This window comes from Periplaneta americana, chromosome 7 (genome assembly GCF_040183065.1).
Source record: "Periplaneta americana isolate PAMFEO1 chromosome 7, P.americana_PAMFEO1_priV1, whole genome shotgun sequence".
NCBI lineage: Eukaryota > Metazoa > Arthropoda > Insecta > Blattodea > Blattidae > Periplaneta > Periplaneta americana.
In genome coordinates this window covers 177,094,926-177,111,440 of record NC_091123.1, presented here as the reverse complement: position 1 = coordinate 177,111,440, position 16,515 = coordinate 177,094,926, and the positions used below count along the sequence as shown (strand labels likewise).

General features: G+C 35.4%; 1 protein-coding gene across 2 annotated transcripts in view; it reads right to left on the bottom strand.

Annotated features, from left to right (window-relative positions):
* Positions 1-5,511: 5,511 nt before the first annotated feature.
* The window catches only part of LOC138703786 (peptide methionine sulfoxide reductase-like), a 34,312-nt gene continuing 23,308 nt past the window's right edge, over positions 5,512-16,515 (bottom strand). The window contains exon 6 of one of the 2 annotated variants that reach the window (XM_069831966.1): positions 5,512-5,722. In XM_069831966.1, coding sequence (XP_069688067.1) covers positions 5,712-5,722 — 11 coding nt within the window. In that variant the 3' untranslated portion in view covers positions 5,512-5,711. Of the gene's footprint in view, positions 5,723-12,774; positions 14,081-16,515 lie in introns of those variants that run through there. The other variant, XM_069831968.1, reaches the window with a different exon arrangement.

Genomic DNA, 16,515 nt, shown 5'->3' with positions numbered 1-16,515 from the left:
GAAGAAAAAGATAATTGATGACATTTCTGGAGAATTAGTGTCCCTACCTATACCAGTATGGATTATCACTACATATCAAACTCCAGGAACCCCTGACATCCATACTCTAACAGGGCTTTTTAATCTGAAACTAAACATAGAAGATTATAAAAGTTTACAAGGCCCAATCCAATGTTTCAGGTGCCAAGGTTTTGGACACAAAGCTGTCACCTGTTTCGTCCAACCAAAATGTGTGAAATGCGGTAATGCACATTTTACATACAATTGTGATGCAGTCTCTGAAGCAATACCCAAATGCCCAAATTGCAATGCTCAACATACAGCTAATTTCAAGAACTGTCCGAAATTTCTAAAATATACTCAGGGAATACAAAACAAAAGAGAACAGAGCGTTAATAATTTTACTCTTAGAAACCAAGATTTCCCGCGTCTTCCAAATAGGAATCCAACTCCCTATAGTAACCACAATCAGGACACGCTTAACAAACAAAGGGACAATTCATCAACAATAGAAGACTTACAAGACATCTGGAACTTTACAAAAAATATTAGGAATTATATCCAGAAGTTTAATAGTATAATGTCAAAAATCAAATCAGAAAATAATACTTTAACAAAAATTGGAATACTAATTGAAGGTCTTATAGATATCCTTGATCTTGGAAATGGCAGTGAATAAACCTCTGAAACTAGCCTATTGGAATGCTGATGGCGTAAGAAGAGATTATGATATTCTAACTGATTTCCTTGAAGAGTTTGACATAGACATATTTTTAATTAATGAGACGCATCTAACAGCCAACCAACGTTTCACAATCCGAAATTATACAATATATCGCACCTGTCATCAGTTGCTACAGGTATCCCGAGCAGAAGACTTCGACCGAGGATATCTAACCACTGAAGATGTCTGCCGTAGAAGTAGACGAAACGTCTGGTAACGTCAGCACCAGTAGACCACGGCATCTTAGCCCGGAAGCTCTGTTTCAACTAGATAATTTATTATTTTACCATTTTCTTTACAAGTGATCTCTGTTCTTTGTTCACGGTTTTCCAGGTAGGAAGTGAACCAACTGTGTGCCAAGCCTCTAATTCCAATAGTTTTTAATTTTTCCAACAAAATAGTGTGATCCACTAGATCAAATGCTTTTGAGAGGTCTAAAACTAATCCTATTCCTATTTCTTTCTTGTCGATAGATTCATATACTCTTTTTAAAAAGTTTATAGTTGCCATATTAGTTGATTTACCCTTACAAAATCCATGTTGGTTTTCAACAGTTATATTATGTTGGGTTAAAAATGATACAAGCTTCTTGTGCATAACCTTTTCTATTATATTAGAAATAACAGAGAGTAAGGAGATTGGTCTATAATTTTGAACTTCCGTCTGTTGTCCTTTTTTATATAAGGGTTTCACTTTTGCCATCTTTAAACTATTTGGGAATTGGCCTGTTGACAGTGAAAGATTTACTATGAAAGTTACAGGAGTAACTATATTTACAAAAACATTTATTGATAATAATAATTTAAAACAAAATAAAATAATAATAATGATGACAGCCTACCATGATGATGATGATGATAATAATAATAATAATAATAATAATAATAATAATAATAAACATCTGAACTGCATTACAAACAGTACCGGTACTTACTTACTTACTTACTTACTGGCTTTTAAGGAACCCAGAGGTTCATTGCCGTCCTCACATAAGCCCGCCATTGGTTCCTATCCTGAGCAAGATTAATCCGTTCTCTATCAGCATATCCCACCTCCCTCAAATCCATTGTAATATTATCTTCCCATCTACGTCTTGGCCTCCTTAAAGGTCTTTTTGCCTCCAGTCTCCCAACTAACACTCTATATGCATTTCTGGATTCGCCCATACGTGCTACATGCCCTGCTCATCTCAAACGTCTGGATTTAATGTTCCTAATTATGTCAGGTGAAGAATACAATGCGTGAAGTTCTGTGTTGTGTAACTTTCTCCATTCTCCTGTAACTTCATCCCTCTTATCCCCAAATGTTTTCCTAAGCACCTTATTCTCAAACACCCTTAATCTCTGTTCCTCTCTCAAAGTGAGAGTCAAAGTTCCACAACCATAAAGAACAACCAGTAATATAACTGTTTTATAAATTCTAACTTTCAGATTTTTCGACAGCAGACTGGATGATAAAAGTTTCTCAACCGAATAATAAGAGGCATTTCCCATATTTATTCTGTGTTTAATTTCCTCCCGACTATCATTTATATTTGTTACTGTTGCTCCCAGATATTTGAACTTCTCCACCTCTTCAAAAGATAAATTTCCGATTTTTATATTTCCATTTCGTACAATATTCTGTTTTTTTTTTTTTTCGTGGGTTATTTTACGACGCTGTATCAACATCTAGGTTATTTAGCGTCTGAATGATATGAAGGTGATAATGCCGGTGAAATGAGTCCGGGGTCCAGCACCGAAAGTTACCCAGCATTTGCTCGTATTGGGTTGAGGGAAAACCCCGGAAAAAACCTCAACCAGGTAACTTGCCCCGACCGAGATTCGAACCCGGGCCACCTGGTTTCGCGGCCAGACGCACTAACCGTTACTCCACAGGTGTGGACAATATTCTGGTCACGAGACATAATCATATACCTTGTCTTTTCGGGATTTACCTCCAAACCTATTTCTTTACTTGCTTCCAGTAAAATTCCCGTGTTTTCCCTAATCGTTTGTGGATTTTCTCCTAACATATTCACGTCATCCACAAAGACAAGCAGCTGATATAACCGGTTCAATTCCAAACCCTCTCTGTTATCCTGGACTTTCCTAATGGCATACTCTAGAGCAAAGTTAAAAAGTAAAGGTGGTATGCATCTCCTTGCATTACAAACAGTACATGGAGTAAATATTTTCAGAATCTATGGACCAAAACGGATGAAACATTCCCCCATCTGTTTTCGGGTAATACTAACCATGAGACAAATTGCAATGGAAGAGTTAATTACTGTTATTAAAAATCTCAAGAGCAACAAAGCACCAGGAGAAGACCACATCAATCTTGAACTATTTAAATTTTCAAGCCAACTTTTCTTGGAAAAATTTCTCAATTTTTTAAATATGATTTGGGATATTTTATATGTTCATCTTTATTATTGTCTGTACATAAACACTTAAATATTTCAAAGCATGTTTACCTTTATAAAGGTGATATAAAAGTTATAACCAAATTAATAATGCGTTTGCGTATACAAAAACACTCCCAAAAATAATATACACTTACGAAGAAAAAACTATTTGATTAACAATATTTTCACCCTTTCAATATACACATATATAAAAAAAATATTACAGGAGAAAAAGTTCGTCCAAAGGGCTGGACTCTGGAAGAGTACCCAAAACGCTCATTGCATTTCCGCGTTGAATAGCAATACTTAAGCGTTGACGCAAATAAGTAGCGCAAGACGATCACCAGTAATGGAGATCAAAATTTGGCCGATTTGAGATACCAAAACTTTAGCGTCATGACTCCAAGGACTGAAGGTCTCCACAGCAAATGGGACAAAGATATAATTGTCTGAAAGATGAGCATATTTATTGACTTTCTTCTTCACAGCTAATTCAGCAGCAGATGCTGCGTGTCTGGAGGTATTCGGTAAGTTGATTTGGGATGGACAGGTACCACCAGAAAGTTGGGGAAATTAAATTATAATATCGATCTTCAAGAAGAATAATCGCCAGGACTATGATAATTATCGTGGGATCAGTTTATTGAATTCAGGCTACAAAATCTATGCCAATATAATAAAAAATAAAGTATCAAAATTTTATGACAGTCTCATTGGAGAGGAACAAATGGGATTTCGTAAAGGAAGGACATGCACAGATGAATATTTTACAATGAAACTATTATTAGAAAAACACAAAGAATTTAATATCGAGACACATATGGCTTTTGTGGATTTCAAGAAAGCTTTTGATAAAGTAGACAGATCAAGGTTATTACAAATTTCAGTATACGACAATGTTCCACAACAGTTTATCCACAATATTCATAACATATATAACCAAAATAAAATAGCAATTAAACAAGATGGTAAGCTATCATCTTGGACACCCATCAATACTGGTGTAAGACAAGGATGTGGATTATCACCCATTTTCTTTATTATTTATATGAACCGAATAATTAAAGAGTGGAAGCAAACTCGCCATGGATATATACAAATTAACAGACACCTTAAATTGGATTCAATTCTCTTTGCAGATGATTTGGTATTATTAGCACTTTCAGAAAACGACCTCCAAAGGTCAATATATAATTTGCAGCAAGTAGCAGCCACATACAATATGGAAATTTCAACAGATAAAACAAAAATTATGGCATTCTGTGGGAAATACCCAATATTTACTTACTTACAAATAGCTTTTAAGGAACCCGAAGGTTCATTGCCGCCCTCACATAAGCCCACCAGCAGTCCCTCTCCTGTGCAAGATTAATCCAGTCTCTATCATCATACCCCACCTCCCTCAAATCCATTTTAATATTATCCTCCCATCTACGTCTCGGCCTCCCTAAAGGTCTTTTTCCCTCCGGTCTCCCAACTAACACTCTATATGCATTTCTGGATTCGCCCATACGTGCTACATGCCCTGCCCATCTCAAACGTCTCGATTTTATGTTCCTAATTATGTCAGGTGAAGAATACAATGCGTGCAGTTCTGTGTTGTGTAACTTTCTCCATTCTCCTGTAACTTCATCCCGCTTAGCCCCAAATATTTTCCTTAGCACCTCATTCTCAAACACCCTGAACCTATGTTCCTCTCTCAGAGTGAGAGTCCAAGTTTCACAACCATACAGAAGAACCGGTAATATAACTGTTTTATAAATTCTAACTTTCAGATTTTTGGACAGCAGACTGGATGATAAGAGCTTCTCAACCGAATAATAACACGCATTTCCCATATTTATTCTGCGTTTAATTTCCTCCCGAGTGTCATTTATATTTGTTACTGTTGCTCCAAGATATTTGAATTTTTCCACCTCTTCGAAGGATAAATCTCCAATTTTTATATTTCCATTTCGTACAATATTCTGGTCACGAGACATAATCATATACTTTGTCTTTTCGGAATTTACTTCCAAACCGATCGCTCTGCTTGCTTCAAGTAAAATTTCCGTGTTTTCCCTAATCGTTTGTGTATTTTCTCCTAACATATTCACGTCATCCGCATAGACAAGAAGCTGATGTAACCCGTTCAATTCCAAACCCTGCCTGTTATCCTGAACTTTCCTAATGGCATATTCTAGAGCGAAGTTAAAAAGTAAAGGTGATAGTGCATCTCCCTGCTTTAGCCCGCAGTGAATTGGAAAAGCATCAGATAGAAACTGACCTATACGGACTCTGCTGTAATACAAAGTAAAATTTGTCTCGATAATAAAATATTAGAAAGATGTAATAGTTTCCCATATTTAGGTTACAATCTTTCCATTTTTGAAGAATTGGACATATCACAGAAAATTAATAAATACACAAGAGCTATGGGCATTATAAATAGTGTGATGAAACGATCCTTGGTTCAGAAACACACCCGCATATGTCTCTACAACACATTGGCACGACCGATGCTCAGCTATGGCAGCGAAGCATGGACACTGAGGAAAGCAGATAAAAGCAGAATAACAGCTTGTGAAATGCGATTCATGCGAAGAACAGCGGGCTGTACTAAATGGGATCTGAAAAGAAATTGTGAAATTTTAAAGGAAATAAAAACTCAACCAGTTTTAGATTATATTGTTCAATATCAGCCTAATTAGAAACATCATTTGGAAAGAATGAGTAATAGTAGACTCCCAAAGGCAATTTATGATTATGTACCACATGGCCAAAGATCTGTGGGTCGTCCTGAGAGATGGCGTGAAAATTTTATGCGAGATCGTAATAGTTTTCCAATAATTTAAACAATATCTCATTTCTGAAAAATAAATAAATAAAATTAGGTATCGATAGCGGTACTACAGTTCTTTAAAGTACATAATTTCCTTAAAATGAACATGATGATGATGATGAATTAATTGATGAACTAGTGGACTTACTCGTATTAAATATGTAATATTTTTCCGGCTTACAGCTGTTTCAGTGCATCATGCACCATCATCAGAGCCTACTAGATCGCGGCGTCATCTCGAACTTCTCTGCCTGTTAGGAGGGTGTGTTTTATTGTTGGAATGTGTTGGATTGTGTAGTCGAATAGTGTGTGTGTGTACTGAAATTGATCTGTGTGTTGAGAATTTGATCGGGGTGTGTTTTAGTGTGTCTGTATATTTCATATTGTTCTAGTGTGTTGAGTTTTTGGTTCTTGGGTTGTGTGTGTAGGATTTCCATGTCCGTATTTATGTTATTGTACGTATGGTTGGCATTGGTTATGTGATCGGCGTATGTAGATGTATTGTGTTCTCTAGTTATTGCTTTAATGTGTTCTTTGTATCAAGTTTGGAATGATCTGCCTGTCTGTCCTACACAAACAAATAAACACGACCACACAGGCGTATACAAACTCACATGTAATAGTTGCGATAAGTTCTACATAGGACAGACAGGCAGATTATTCCAAATACGATACAAAGAATACATTAAAGCAATAACCAGAGGACACAATACATCTACATACGCCGATCACATAACCAATGCCAACCATACATACAATAACATAAATGCGGACATGGAAATCCTACACACACAACCCAAGAACCAAAAACTCAACACACTAGAACAATATGAAATATACAAACACACTAAAACACACCCCGATCAAATCCTCAACACACAGATCAATTTCAGTACACACACACACTATTCGACTACACAATCCAACACATTCCAACAATAAAACACACCCTCCTAACAGGCAGAGAAGTTCGAGATGACGCCGCGATCTAGTAGGCTCTGGTGATGGTGCGTGATGCACTGAAACAGCTGTAAGCCGGAAAAATATTACATATTTAACACGATTAAGTCCACTAGTTCATCAATTAATTTATATTCAAGTGTTAAAAGTAGTGTACGCAAGATTCAAAATGGATGATGATGATGAATTATCTTTGAAAAAACATATGTTATCATTCCGTCTTTAAATATTCTGCCTGAAAGCTGAGCTAAGCTGTTGCCTAATTTCTGTTCTTCCAAAGACTGATAAATCTAGGCAAGCATTCTTATGAGCAATAGATTCCTCATGCTTCTTAATTTTCTGTGTCAAATGGCTTAAATCTGACACACCAGTGCATGTCCAGCTCGTATCTTTACCCTTAGCAAATAGCAGGCATGGGAAGCAAAATAATTTATCTTTAGATTCACAACTGCAAATCCAGCTGTTTCTTTCATATTTTGGAAATCTTTCCAAAAATGATCCTCCATACATTCGTAAGTTAGATTCCATGGAACTACTCTGCAGTACATTTAAGGATCATCTTCAAATTTATACAGCTGGATCTCTAAATCCTAATAATAAATGTCCTAAATGGGACTTCAGGAGCAGGGTATTATATTCCAAAATATCAAGAAAGTTATTTCATACCATGTTCATCCTCCTCCAGTCTTGACGCTGAATTGCTAGCTATTGATGCTGCTCTTCAGTGTGTTACTCAAATTTCTGAAAAATCTATTTGCATACTTACCGACTACAAGGGGGCTATATTTAATATAATTAAATATGTACCAAACCTATATGCACATAGAATTATTCCAATTCAGAAACAACTAAGTAAACTAAAAGAACTCCAAAAGGAAATAACATTTCAATGGATACCCAGTCATTGTGGTATACCTGGAAACGAGAAAGTCGATAATATTGCAAAACAGGCACATATTTGCAACCAAGACCTCTTCAAGTGATATCTCTATCCAATGCTTTTGCTTCAGTAAAGTCTCATTTTACAAACCTATGGATTAACAATTGGCTCTCTTCTGACAAAGGAAAAATTTTACAGTCTGTACAAAAGAAACTAAATGACCTGAAAATGTACAAAAACTTGCCCAGACATGTTCAAACATTTTTAACAAGAGCCAGAACAGGTCACATTGTCACTCAATTGTACCTACACCGATTTCACATTCCTGATAATCCTACTTGTCTGTGATGTAATAATCATGATGAAGATCTGGAGCACATTCTTCTATACTGTCCATCCATAAGCCACAAAAGAAGGAAATTAAAATCATCAATACTGGTTGCAGAAGACACAGCCCTGCAATATATATTGACTACACCCCAACTCTGGCTACTAGCAACAGCCATCTATAATGAACACCGATCAAAATACCCCTCATTTCTCGTGAAAAACAACTGAATAGACTACAGTGGACTATAGTGGACTTTATGTTGTCAGCAAACAGCTGGATACATTAAGAAGATTGGTTTCATATTTTTTTACAATGAAAGCCCTGCAAAATGTCTTACCTTGGCTTGTTTGTGCTTGCTTTAAATCGAGTTGCGGTAACAGCCTTCCAAGCTTATTTTACGCTTATCTTCCAAGATTGAAACTGAAAAATTTGTTTGTAAAAGATGTTGTTATTGTTATCTAATGCTGGGCTTTGGCAACGAAGCCATTAGCGTTCTTGCTCTCCAATATTTCTCTGTGGTGGATCCATCAGGTAGAACTTCACAGGTTATGAGATGATCTTCAGTCATTTCTTCTTCTTTGTTGCATAGAGGGCAATTTGGATTTGTGTAAATTCCTATTTTATTCAAGTGTTTGGCCAAATAATCGTGTTCTGTAAGCAGTCTGAATTTTGCTACTGCAGATTTACGTGGGATTTCTGGAATAATTTCTGGTTTTTTTATTAAAATGCTCCATTTTTTTATCTTTGGCTTTGGTACATAGTGCTTGGTTTTGCTTGATTTTATATTTATTTTTAATTAGTCTTTTGATGGATGTAAAAGGTACGCTTGTATTTATATTCTGAATTAAATTAAATTGTGGTTGCAGGTTGAGGTTGGGTTTTGGATAGGAGAGGTTATGGAATGCACTTCACTGTCCCTTGCAACACTGTTTGTAAAAGATTATTGAATAGAATACTATTCACTTTCTTTGGAAACGAACACTAATCACACTCACAGGTGAATATATTAAGACTAAAACATCAAGAAAGACTAAATGGTCATTTGAAGGATTGTAAGAAACCATTAATAAGTACAACAATCAATAACACACGTACACGTGCTAAAAGTGAGATCTCAGCTACAGATTGGGGCTAACTCCAGTTTGCATCACGAAGTCTTTCGCGTGTCGACTGTCTCACGATTGCGTGACTATAGCTGCGCTGGTCCAAACACAAGCACAACCACATGTTTGCCATGCAGCAGTTCCCCTCGCCTCTTGCCCCGCATGCAAGTCCAGAAGCTGGTTTGGCGAGGTTCAGAGGAGAAATTGAACCTCGGAAGCACTCATAAGCATGAATTCGTATGTGTGTGCGATCTCTGTGGTTCACAGCACAGTCTAGTATATACCAGTGGCGTAGCGTCAATGTAAGCTAAAAAGCTCAGCTTCCCCAGTTAATAATAATTTCATAATAAACCTGCATTTTATGGACAAAATTATTTATTAATTTTTATAGAATTTATATTTACGCGTTAAATATTGTGATGCGGCAGCTCAGGATGATTTGTGATGCAGCAGTAAACAAGAAGCCTACACACACCAGCTTCCAAACAGACTGGTTTCTTACACTCATTCTTCTGTGTAACTCACCCCGCAGATTTTCCATCCCTTTCTAACTAAACTACCCTAGTCGCAAGGCTCACAAGAAGCTAGCTTTGACATTGAAAATAAGTAGTTTCCGAGTTATCTCTTTTCGTCAGTTGTGTTCAGTTGAAATGTTAGTGTGCATTGTGGCTGATATAATAAATAATGAGTGAAATAACGGTTCCTAACACCAATTTACTTGAATTTTTAGGACAATTCTATTATCAAGACTGACTTATGAACAAAAGTGTGATCTAAAAAACAAATGACCGACTCCCTTGCTGTCAATGAAGGACACAACCAAAAGACAGATGCATACATACGTAACGATACTAATACTGTATCTATTGACCGGTCGACCTGGTTGGCAAGTTGGTATAGCGCTGGCCTTCTATGCCCAAGGTTGCGGGTTCGATCCCGGGCCAGGTCGATGGCATTTAAGTGTGCTTAAATGCGACAGGCTCATGTCAGTAGATTTACTGGCATGTAAAAGAACTCCTGTGGGACAAAATTCCGGCACATCCGGCGACGCTGATATAACCTCTGCAGTTGCGAGTGTCGCTAAATAAAACATAACATTTCTATTGACCGTTAATATTCTGATTACTCTAACTATGACAGGGAGTGAGCGAATGTTATACGTATACGTGTCTATTTGTTAGAGATATGAGTAAACCGTGAAATCATATTTTACTATGTACCATTTGAGGTCATGCCTTATTGGTGTTACTCACGAAGTTCCAACCTATCTTTGACTGCTGACTTGACATTGACTACTATTTATTTTAAGACTATATTTTTGTAATACGTTTTCTCATATTGCATGAAAAACAACCTGAATTAGCTTCCCCTGCTCAAAATTTCATGCTACGCCACTGGTATATACAGTCACGAAACTCAATACGTAGTAAATATGCATCCATAAATAGTTGCTAACCAATAGGATTGTAAATATCGCCTCATTGCAGACAATGCGGAATAGTACCGGCACAGTCTATTGTTCCTAGCACCCTCACAACTCAAGCTTTGTGACTGTATATACTAGACTGTGGTTCATACGTTTTCATATGACAAAAATACATCAGAGCCGCAAATAAACTTATTAAAGATGAGCAAGAAACAAAGAATGATAGTATAAATTATAAATAAATTTATTTAAACAAACTGTTTTTCCTGGGGGTTCTCTGAGCCATTGAACGCATAGAACATACCATCACTAGCCATAACAACCCCAAAAACAAACATGGCACAGTATTTGCAAGAATGTAAAATAAAAATTATGTACTATATTCTAATATTCATTAGTCCGTCAGTGCCCACCAATTCGGCAATTTTTGCACCTTAACTGATTTTTGCAGCTTTGCAATGACAATGTAATAGATTTAATTCATTTGTACTTATGTCTATACCTTATTTTATTTCAAGGAGTGCAGTTCGGTGGCTCCTTTGAACACCCACTTACAGATTTATGACTTCCTACACAAACAACTCTGACAATTCCATCCTGTCCCCTCGTCCCAACATTGCACAGTTGCTACAATCCTGGTGACCTTCGAAATTATACAGTGAAACTAACGGGATTCTTGGAATTCGGAAAAGATGCGACAACTCTGCGTCCACGTGGATTTGACGGGAGCCTGTCAATTCTTCTGAACAAGGGTTGCGACTGGTTACTGACAGGAGAAGACAAGATTTCCGTCACAGTAAGGAAGACATTTATTTATGACAACCAATTAGTAGGGGGCAGTAGAAGGTCTATTGGCAAAGTCCTTTCTATGAAACTGCACTCCATGAAATAAAATAAGGTATACCATCATTTATGGTGGGTAGCTTCGTTGGTAGAGCAGCTAGTTACGGGCTGGAAGGTCCAGGGTTCAAATCCCGGGTGGTGACGGGATTTTCTCATTGCCAAACTTCCAGAATGGCCCTGAGGTTCACTCAGCCTCCTATCAAAATGAGTACCAGGCCTTTTCTGAGGATTAAAAAGTGAATGGAGTGTGGCACCGACCACACCACCTCATTCTAGTGCTGAGGTTAAAGAATGTATGGGGCTCTACCTTCATGCCATGTGCCTTACGGCATGTATGGGAGTACTTTTACTTTTACCTATACCAACATTTTGAAAAGTGACATGTGCAAGTAACAGCCTGTTAGCAGTGATTTAATACATCGGCTTTTGGCAATAAAATCTCGAGACTTCTACATTACATTACAGATGTGATTAATGGGCTTACTTTATACAGGGAATTGTCGACCATCTTCTCCAAAGCACATTTCACGTATTTTGAAAATATTTCTATACACATGCTGAATTTTCTTTATCAATAGACTTGGACAGGCACACTCCATTTCAATCAATTTAGAAAAGACTTCTCTTATGAGGCTGTACTTTGAACTATTTCGTTGCTTTCCAAACTGATATCTTGGCTACATCAGCCTGTTGAACTAACTTTTTTACCGATTTCGTGAGAAACTTTTCTAGATCCCAGCCTAACTAATATGTCATCAAGTTTTTCTTCAGTTAAAATGCGATTTATGTGCCTTCTTTTTTAATTAAAAATCAGCCAGTTTGTCTCGCATTTTTCACTAAATTATGGATTGTTTAGATTAGATTAGATCTTTATTAGCCGAATAGAATTACAAGCATTCATGGCGTCGTCAGTACACAAGAAAAATGACATAACATGCAATATAATACAAAAATAGACTTAATTCTAAATAAATCATTGATTAAAGTTCACGTTAACACTTTGTTAAAAACATAAAATTTATTCTGTCACACGTTAAAAGTGTTAAAATTGTTTAAAAAGGTATTTACCTTCGACAGACGGCCCGTTTCGATGCTATTTGTCGTCGTCTTCAGTGTCTCTTGAACCACTCAAGAGACACTGAAGACGACAAATAGCGTCGAAACGGGCCATCTGTCGAAGGTAAATGCCTTTTTAAACAATTTTAACACTTTTAACGTGTGACAGAATAAATTTTATGTTTCTAAATAAATTTAACAGTTTAATATTAAGTGAAATATAGGACAAGCTTGATCTTCAGCTTTTCCCTGTCTTTTCTTCAACTCTGAGTTACCTGAAACATAAATGGTCAAGGGCAGTATCAAGAAACGTTAAATTCTAAATTTTTAAATTTAGATATTCATTTGTGCAAAATGGCATATGTGTTAATAAAATGTTCTTTACCTCTTTTTTGAATTTTCTTATGTTAAGCTCTTTGATTTTCTGTGGAAGTTTATTATATAAATTTCTGCCTCTATGTGATATGCTGTTAAGACTTCTGGTAAGCCTGTGGTAATTCAGATGTATGTTTTGGGATGTTCTGGTGTTATACTCATGATAGGTTGAATTTGTTTTGATGAATAAAGCACACTGTTTCTAAAATATATATGCAGGGTACAGGTAAGATTTTTAGTTCTCTGAAAATTTTTATACTTTCAGTCCGAATAGGAACTTTTTTTAATGATTTTGAGTATTCTTTTCTGCAATTTGAGGATTTGTGTCACTTTTGGTGAAGATCCCCAAGTAATAATGGTGTTAAAGTTTGTTAATGGTTGTTAAAGGGCAGGATATTTCCGTAGAAATACAGCACAACACTTTTGTGCGATTTCTTCGTAATATACTGTATGTATTATATACAGTATAAATGAAGATTTCCTGTTCTAATGTGTACTGTGTTGCCATGGACTAAACTCAACTGCACCGAAATGAAGTTAGCTGTATACTAATGCTCTGCAATATACTGCTTGTAAGACTGATTATTAAACATGTTTATAAACTGAGGATTTTTTTTTCTTGAAGTAATATTTCAATTTCAGTAATAAACACAGTTAGGATTTTTTTTTCTTGAAGTAATATTTCAATTTCAGTAATAAACACAGTATTTTTTTTCTTGAAGTAATATTTCAATTTCAGTAATAAACACAGTTAGGATTTTTTTTCTTGAAGTAATATTTCAATTTCAGTAATAAACACAGTATTTTTTTTCTTGAAGTAATATTTCAATTTCAGTAATAAACACAGTTAGGATTTTTTTTCTTGAAGTAATATTTCAATTTCAGTAATAAACACAGTTAACAGACAGTGTAATAAAATTTCCCTAGCTTGTCTTAGTACTGTGTTTAAATTATTATAGAATTGCAACATTCATTAACATATTGGCGACGGGGAGGAGGGCTCTAACAAATGTTTGTGCGGGACCCACAATTCCTATGTGCGGCCCTACTAGTGTGGTAGTGTGATTTCTGTTGTGTCTCTTTCAGCTAGCTCCGTTGTGCCACATGGTACAAATTCATATCTCCCATTAAAAACATCTCCTTCTTCTTTGTTTAACATCTTTATTAATTCGCTACAAAACAGAAAAAAAATTATTAAAAATACAAATTTTTAGGCTTTTGCAGTATTCTGTTGCAAAGAAAAATTAGATACATTTTTTTTAAATAATGTGTTGAGACGACATCTGCAACATTTCGAGACCTGAGGAGTCGTCTATTCTTATTATCTGTTGTATTTTGTTAATCCACACATCTGCATAAAAGAAAGACAGTACATCTCAACACATTGTTATATTAAAATTCTTACATACTTCTTACAATATATTAATGTTGAAGAAATAATGTTTCATATTACTTGTAGGCTTTATTAATATGATTAATCAGAGAAGTATCTGTTTATGTTCAAATAAAAGTCACTTCTATCTTAAAATATAATATATATGTAATATTTATAAACATATTCAACAAAAAATTAATTTATCTGAACATACTCCTGATACTGTACAAGACAAAGATAAAAAACTGTGTTTGATATTTCAATGAAGTGAACAGCACAAAGGTATAGAAAATATCCAATCAGTTCATTCCAAGTATTTCTAATTGGCATTTATGTGGTAGATTACGCCTTCCTAACAAAAACACTGCTAAGTCAATCTTTGTAAAATGATTTCTGCCACACACCACCTTTTTCTGCACCTTTCAGTCAAAGTTCTGGAAGTTACATTTCTCCAGAATTTATTGCTCTCGTATACAATTTTATTAATCTTCTACCTTTATGTACATGAATTCTTTCTCTGATAGTAAAGGAGCCCAATCAAATCACTCCCCACTTGTCAGCATCTACTGCAAAGGTTAAAAGCTCTATCTTCCTGCCTCCTTTGCATTTTTATGATATGCAAGTGAGTAGTCTTTATTCTTTTCTGTACTTGAAGTATTTTTTTGCAAGTTTTGTTACAAATAAATAGATATAATAATATTATTAAAAAAGCCAAGCCTGTGTTATTGAAATGAGCAATTTACCAACATATTAAAATTGCACAAAGGATCAAGATCTGCATTTGCTATTCTAATGTGTTTAAAAGAAAAGTAATCAATTACCGTATTTACCCGCGTAATAGACGCATTCTTTTTTCGATTTTTATAACAAAAAACTAGGGGGGCGTCCTTTATGCAAGGAAAAATTTTTAGTAAAAAAAAAAAAAAAACCCACACATCTTGAAGGTACGTTAGCTCGAATGCTGAAATAATCGATAGAATACATAATGATTTTCTTCATTTGTTAGGGATTTTTAATAGTGGTTATTTTTGTTTCCGCCACTTACGCACATTACATTCCGACATGGTAAATTCTCGACCAGTGGCTCTGTTACCTATCATGTTCTTCCGCGAATTTGATTACTGATTACTGCAGATGTCCTAAGAATACTGCGTTATTGATTGGAGAGTATCTATATTTTACATGCGTATTTTATTTCGAATAAATTTTATTCAGCTTCCTCCGAGTGAAGGCTGCCTAGAAGACAAAGCTTACCATAAAATTGTTGTTATAATGGAAAAAAAAAAAAAAGAAAAAGAAAACAATGGAGAAGAAAAAGAATAAGAAATAGCACAATTAGAAATAACTGGAAAAGACTAAACAGAACATCATTAATTCCAGAAGAAACATAAAATTTCCTAGTATCTATTAGCTATTGGATGATCACAGTCGTCTATTTAGCACTGGTTGCAAGACCCAACTTAAGTGAGCAGATCGCCATAGCAAAGAGATCAATCTATATAACTGTAGAGATGGTTTCTTAGGATTTTTATAGATCCCTTCACTGCAGACAGACATACTTCAGTGACAAGAGTTTGTCCTAGACCAAACTGCTTGCAAAAATGCGCGAATCTTTTTGTGATGGTTCCTCTAGCCCCAATCAGTAATCCAATAACTTCGATCGACATTAAATGATATTGCAGTGGTACCATGTGTGTTGTTTAAAAACTTGAATTTCAACATAAGCAGTGCATCCAATCTTACGACTTTCGATATTATTAAAACGATCTTTGTTTGAAATGAGATGCATCTATTACGTGGAGAATTTTTTTTTTTATTTTAACACGAAAAATTGGGGTACATCCATTATGAGAGGGCGTCCATTACGTGGGTAAATACAGTAAACTATATTTGAATTGCTGGTTACTTGCACAAGAATAGAACTGTTAACCTTCATAACATGTAACAAGTCTGCTGAACTTACATTAAAGCTAGTACAATTCTTTGGTTAAGATATAGTGGCACTTGCCACATTTTTTTTATTTGTTTTGCAGACAATATTTTCTTAAGGGAAGGCTGAAGACTCAAAAGACCAAAAATGACATTTTTCACACTTAATTCAATTAAATTTGTTGTTTTCTTTTCTCAGAAACTACTTGTCCAATTTGATTCAAATTTTGCACAGATGCTTATTATACCGTATTACACCAAGTAACTAACAATCATACTGATATGTCTTAAGACTCATTCATA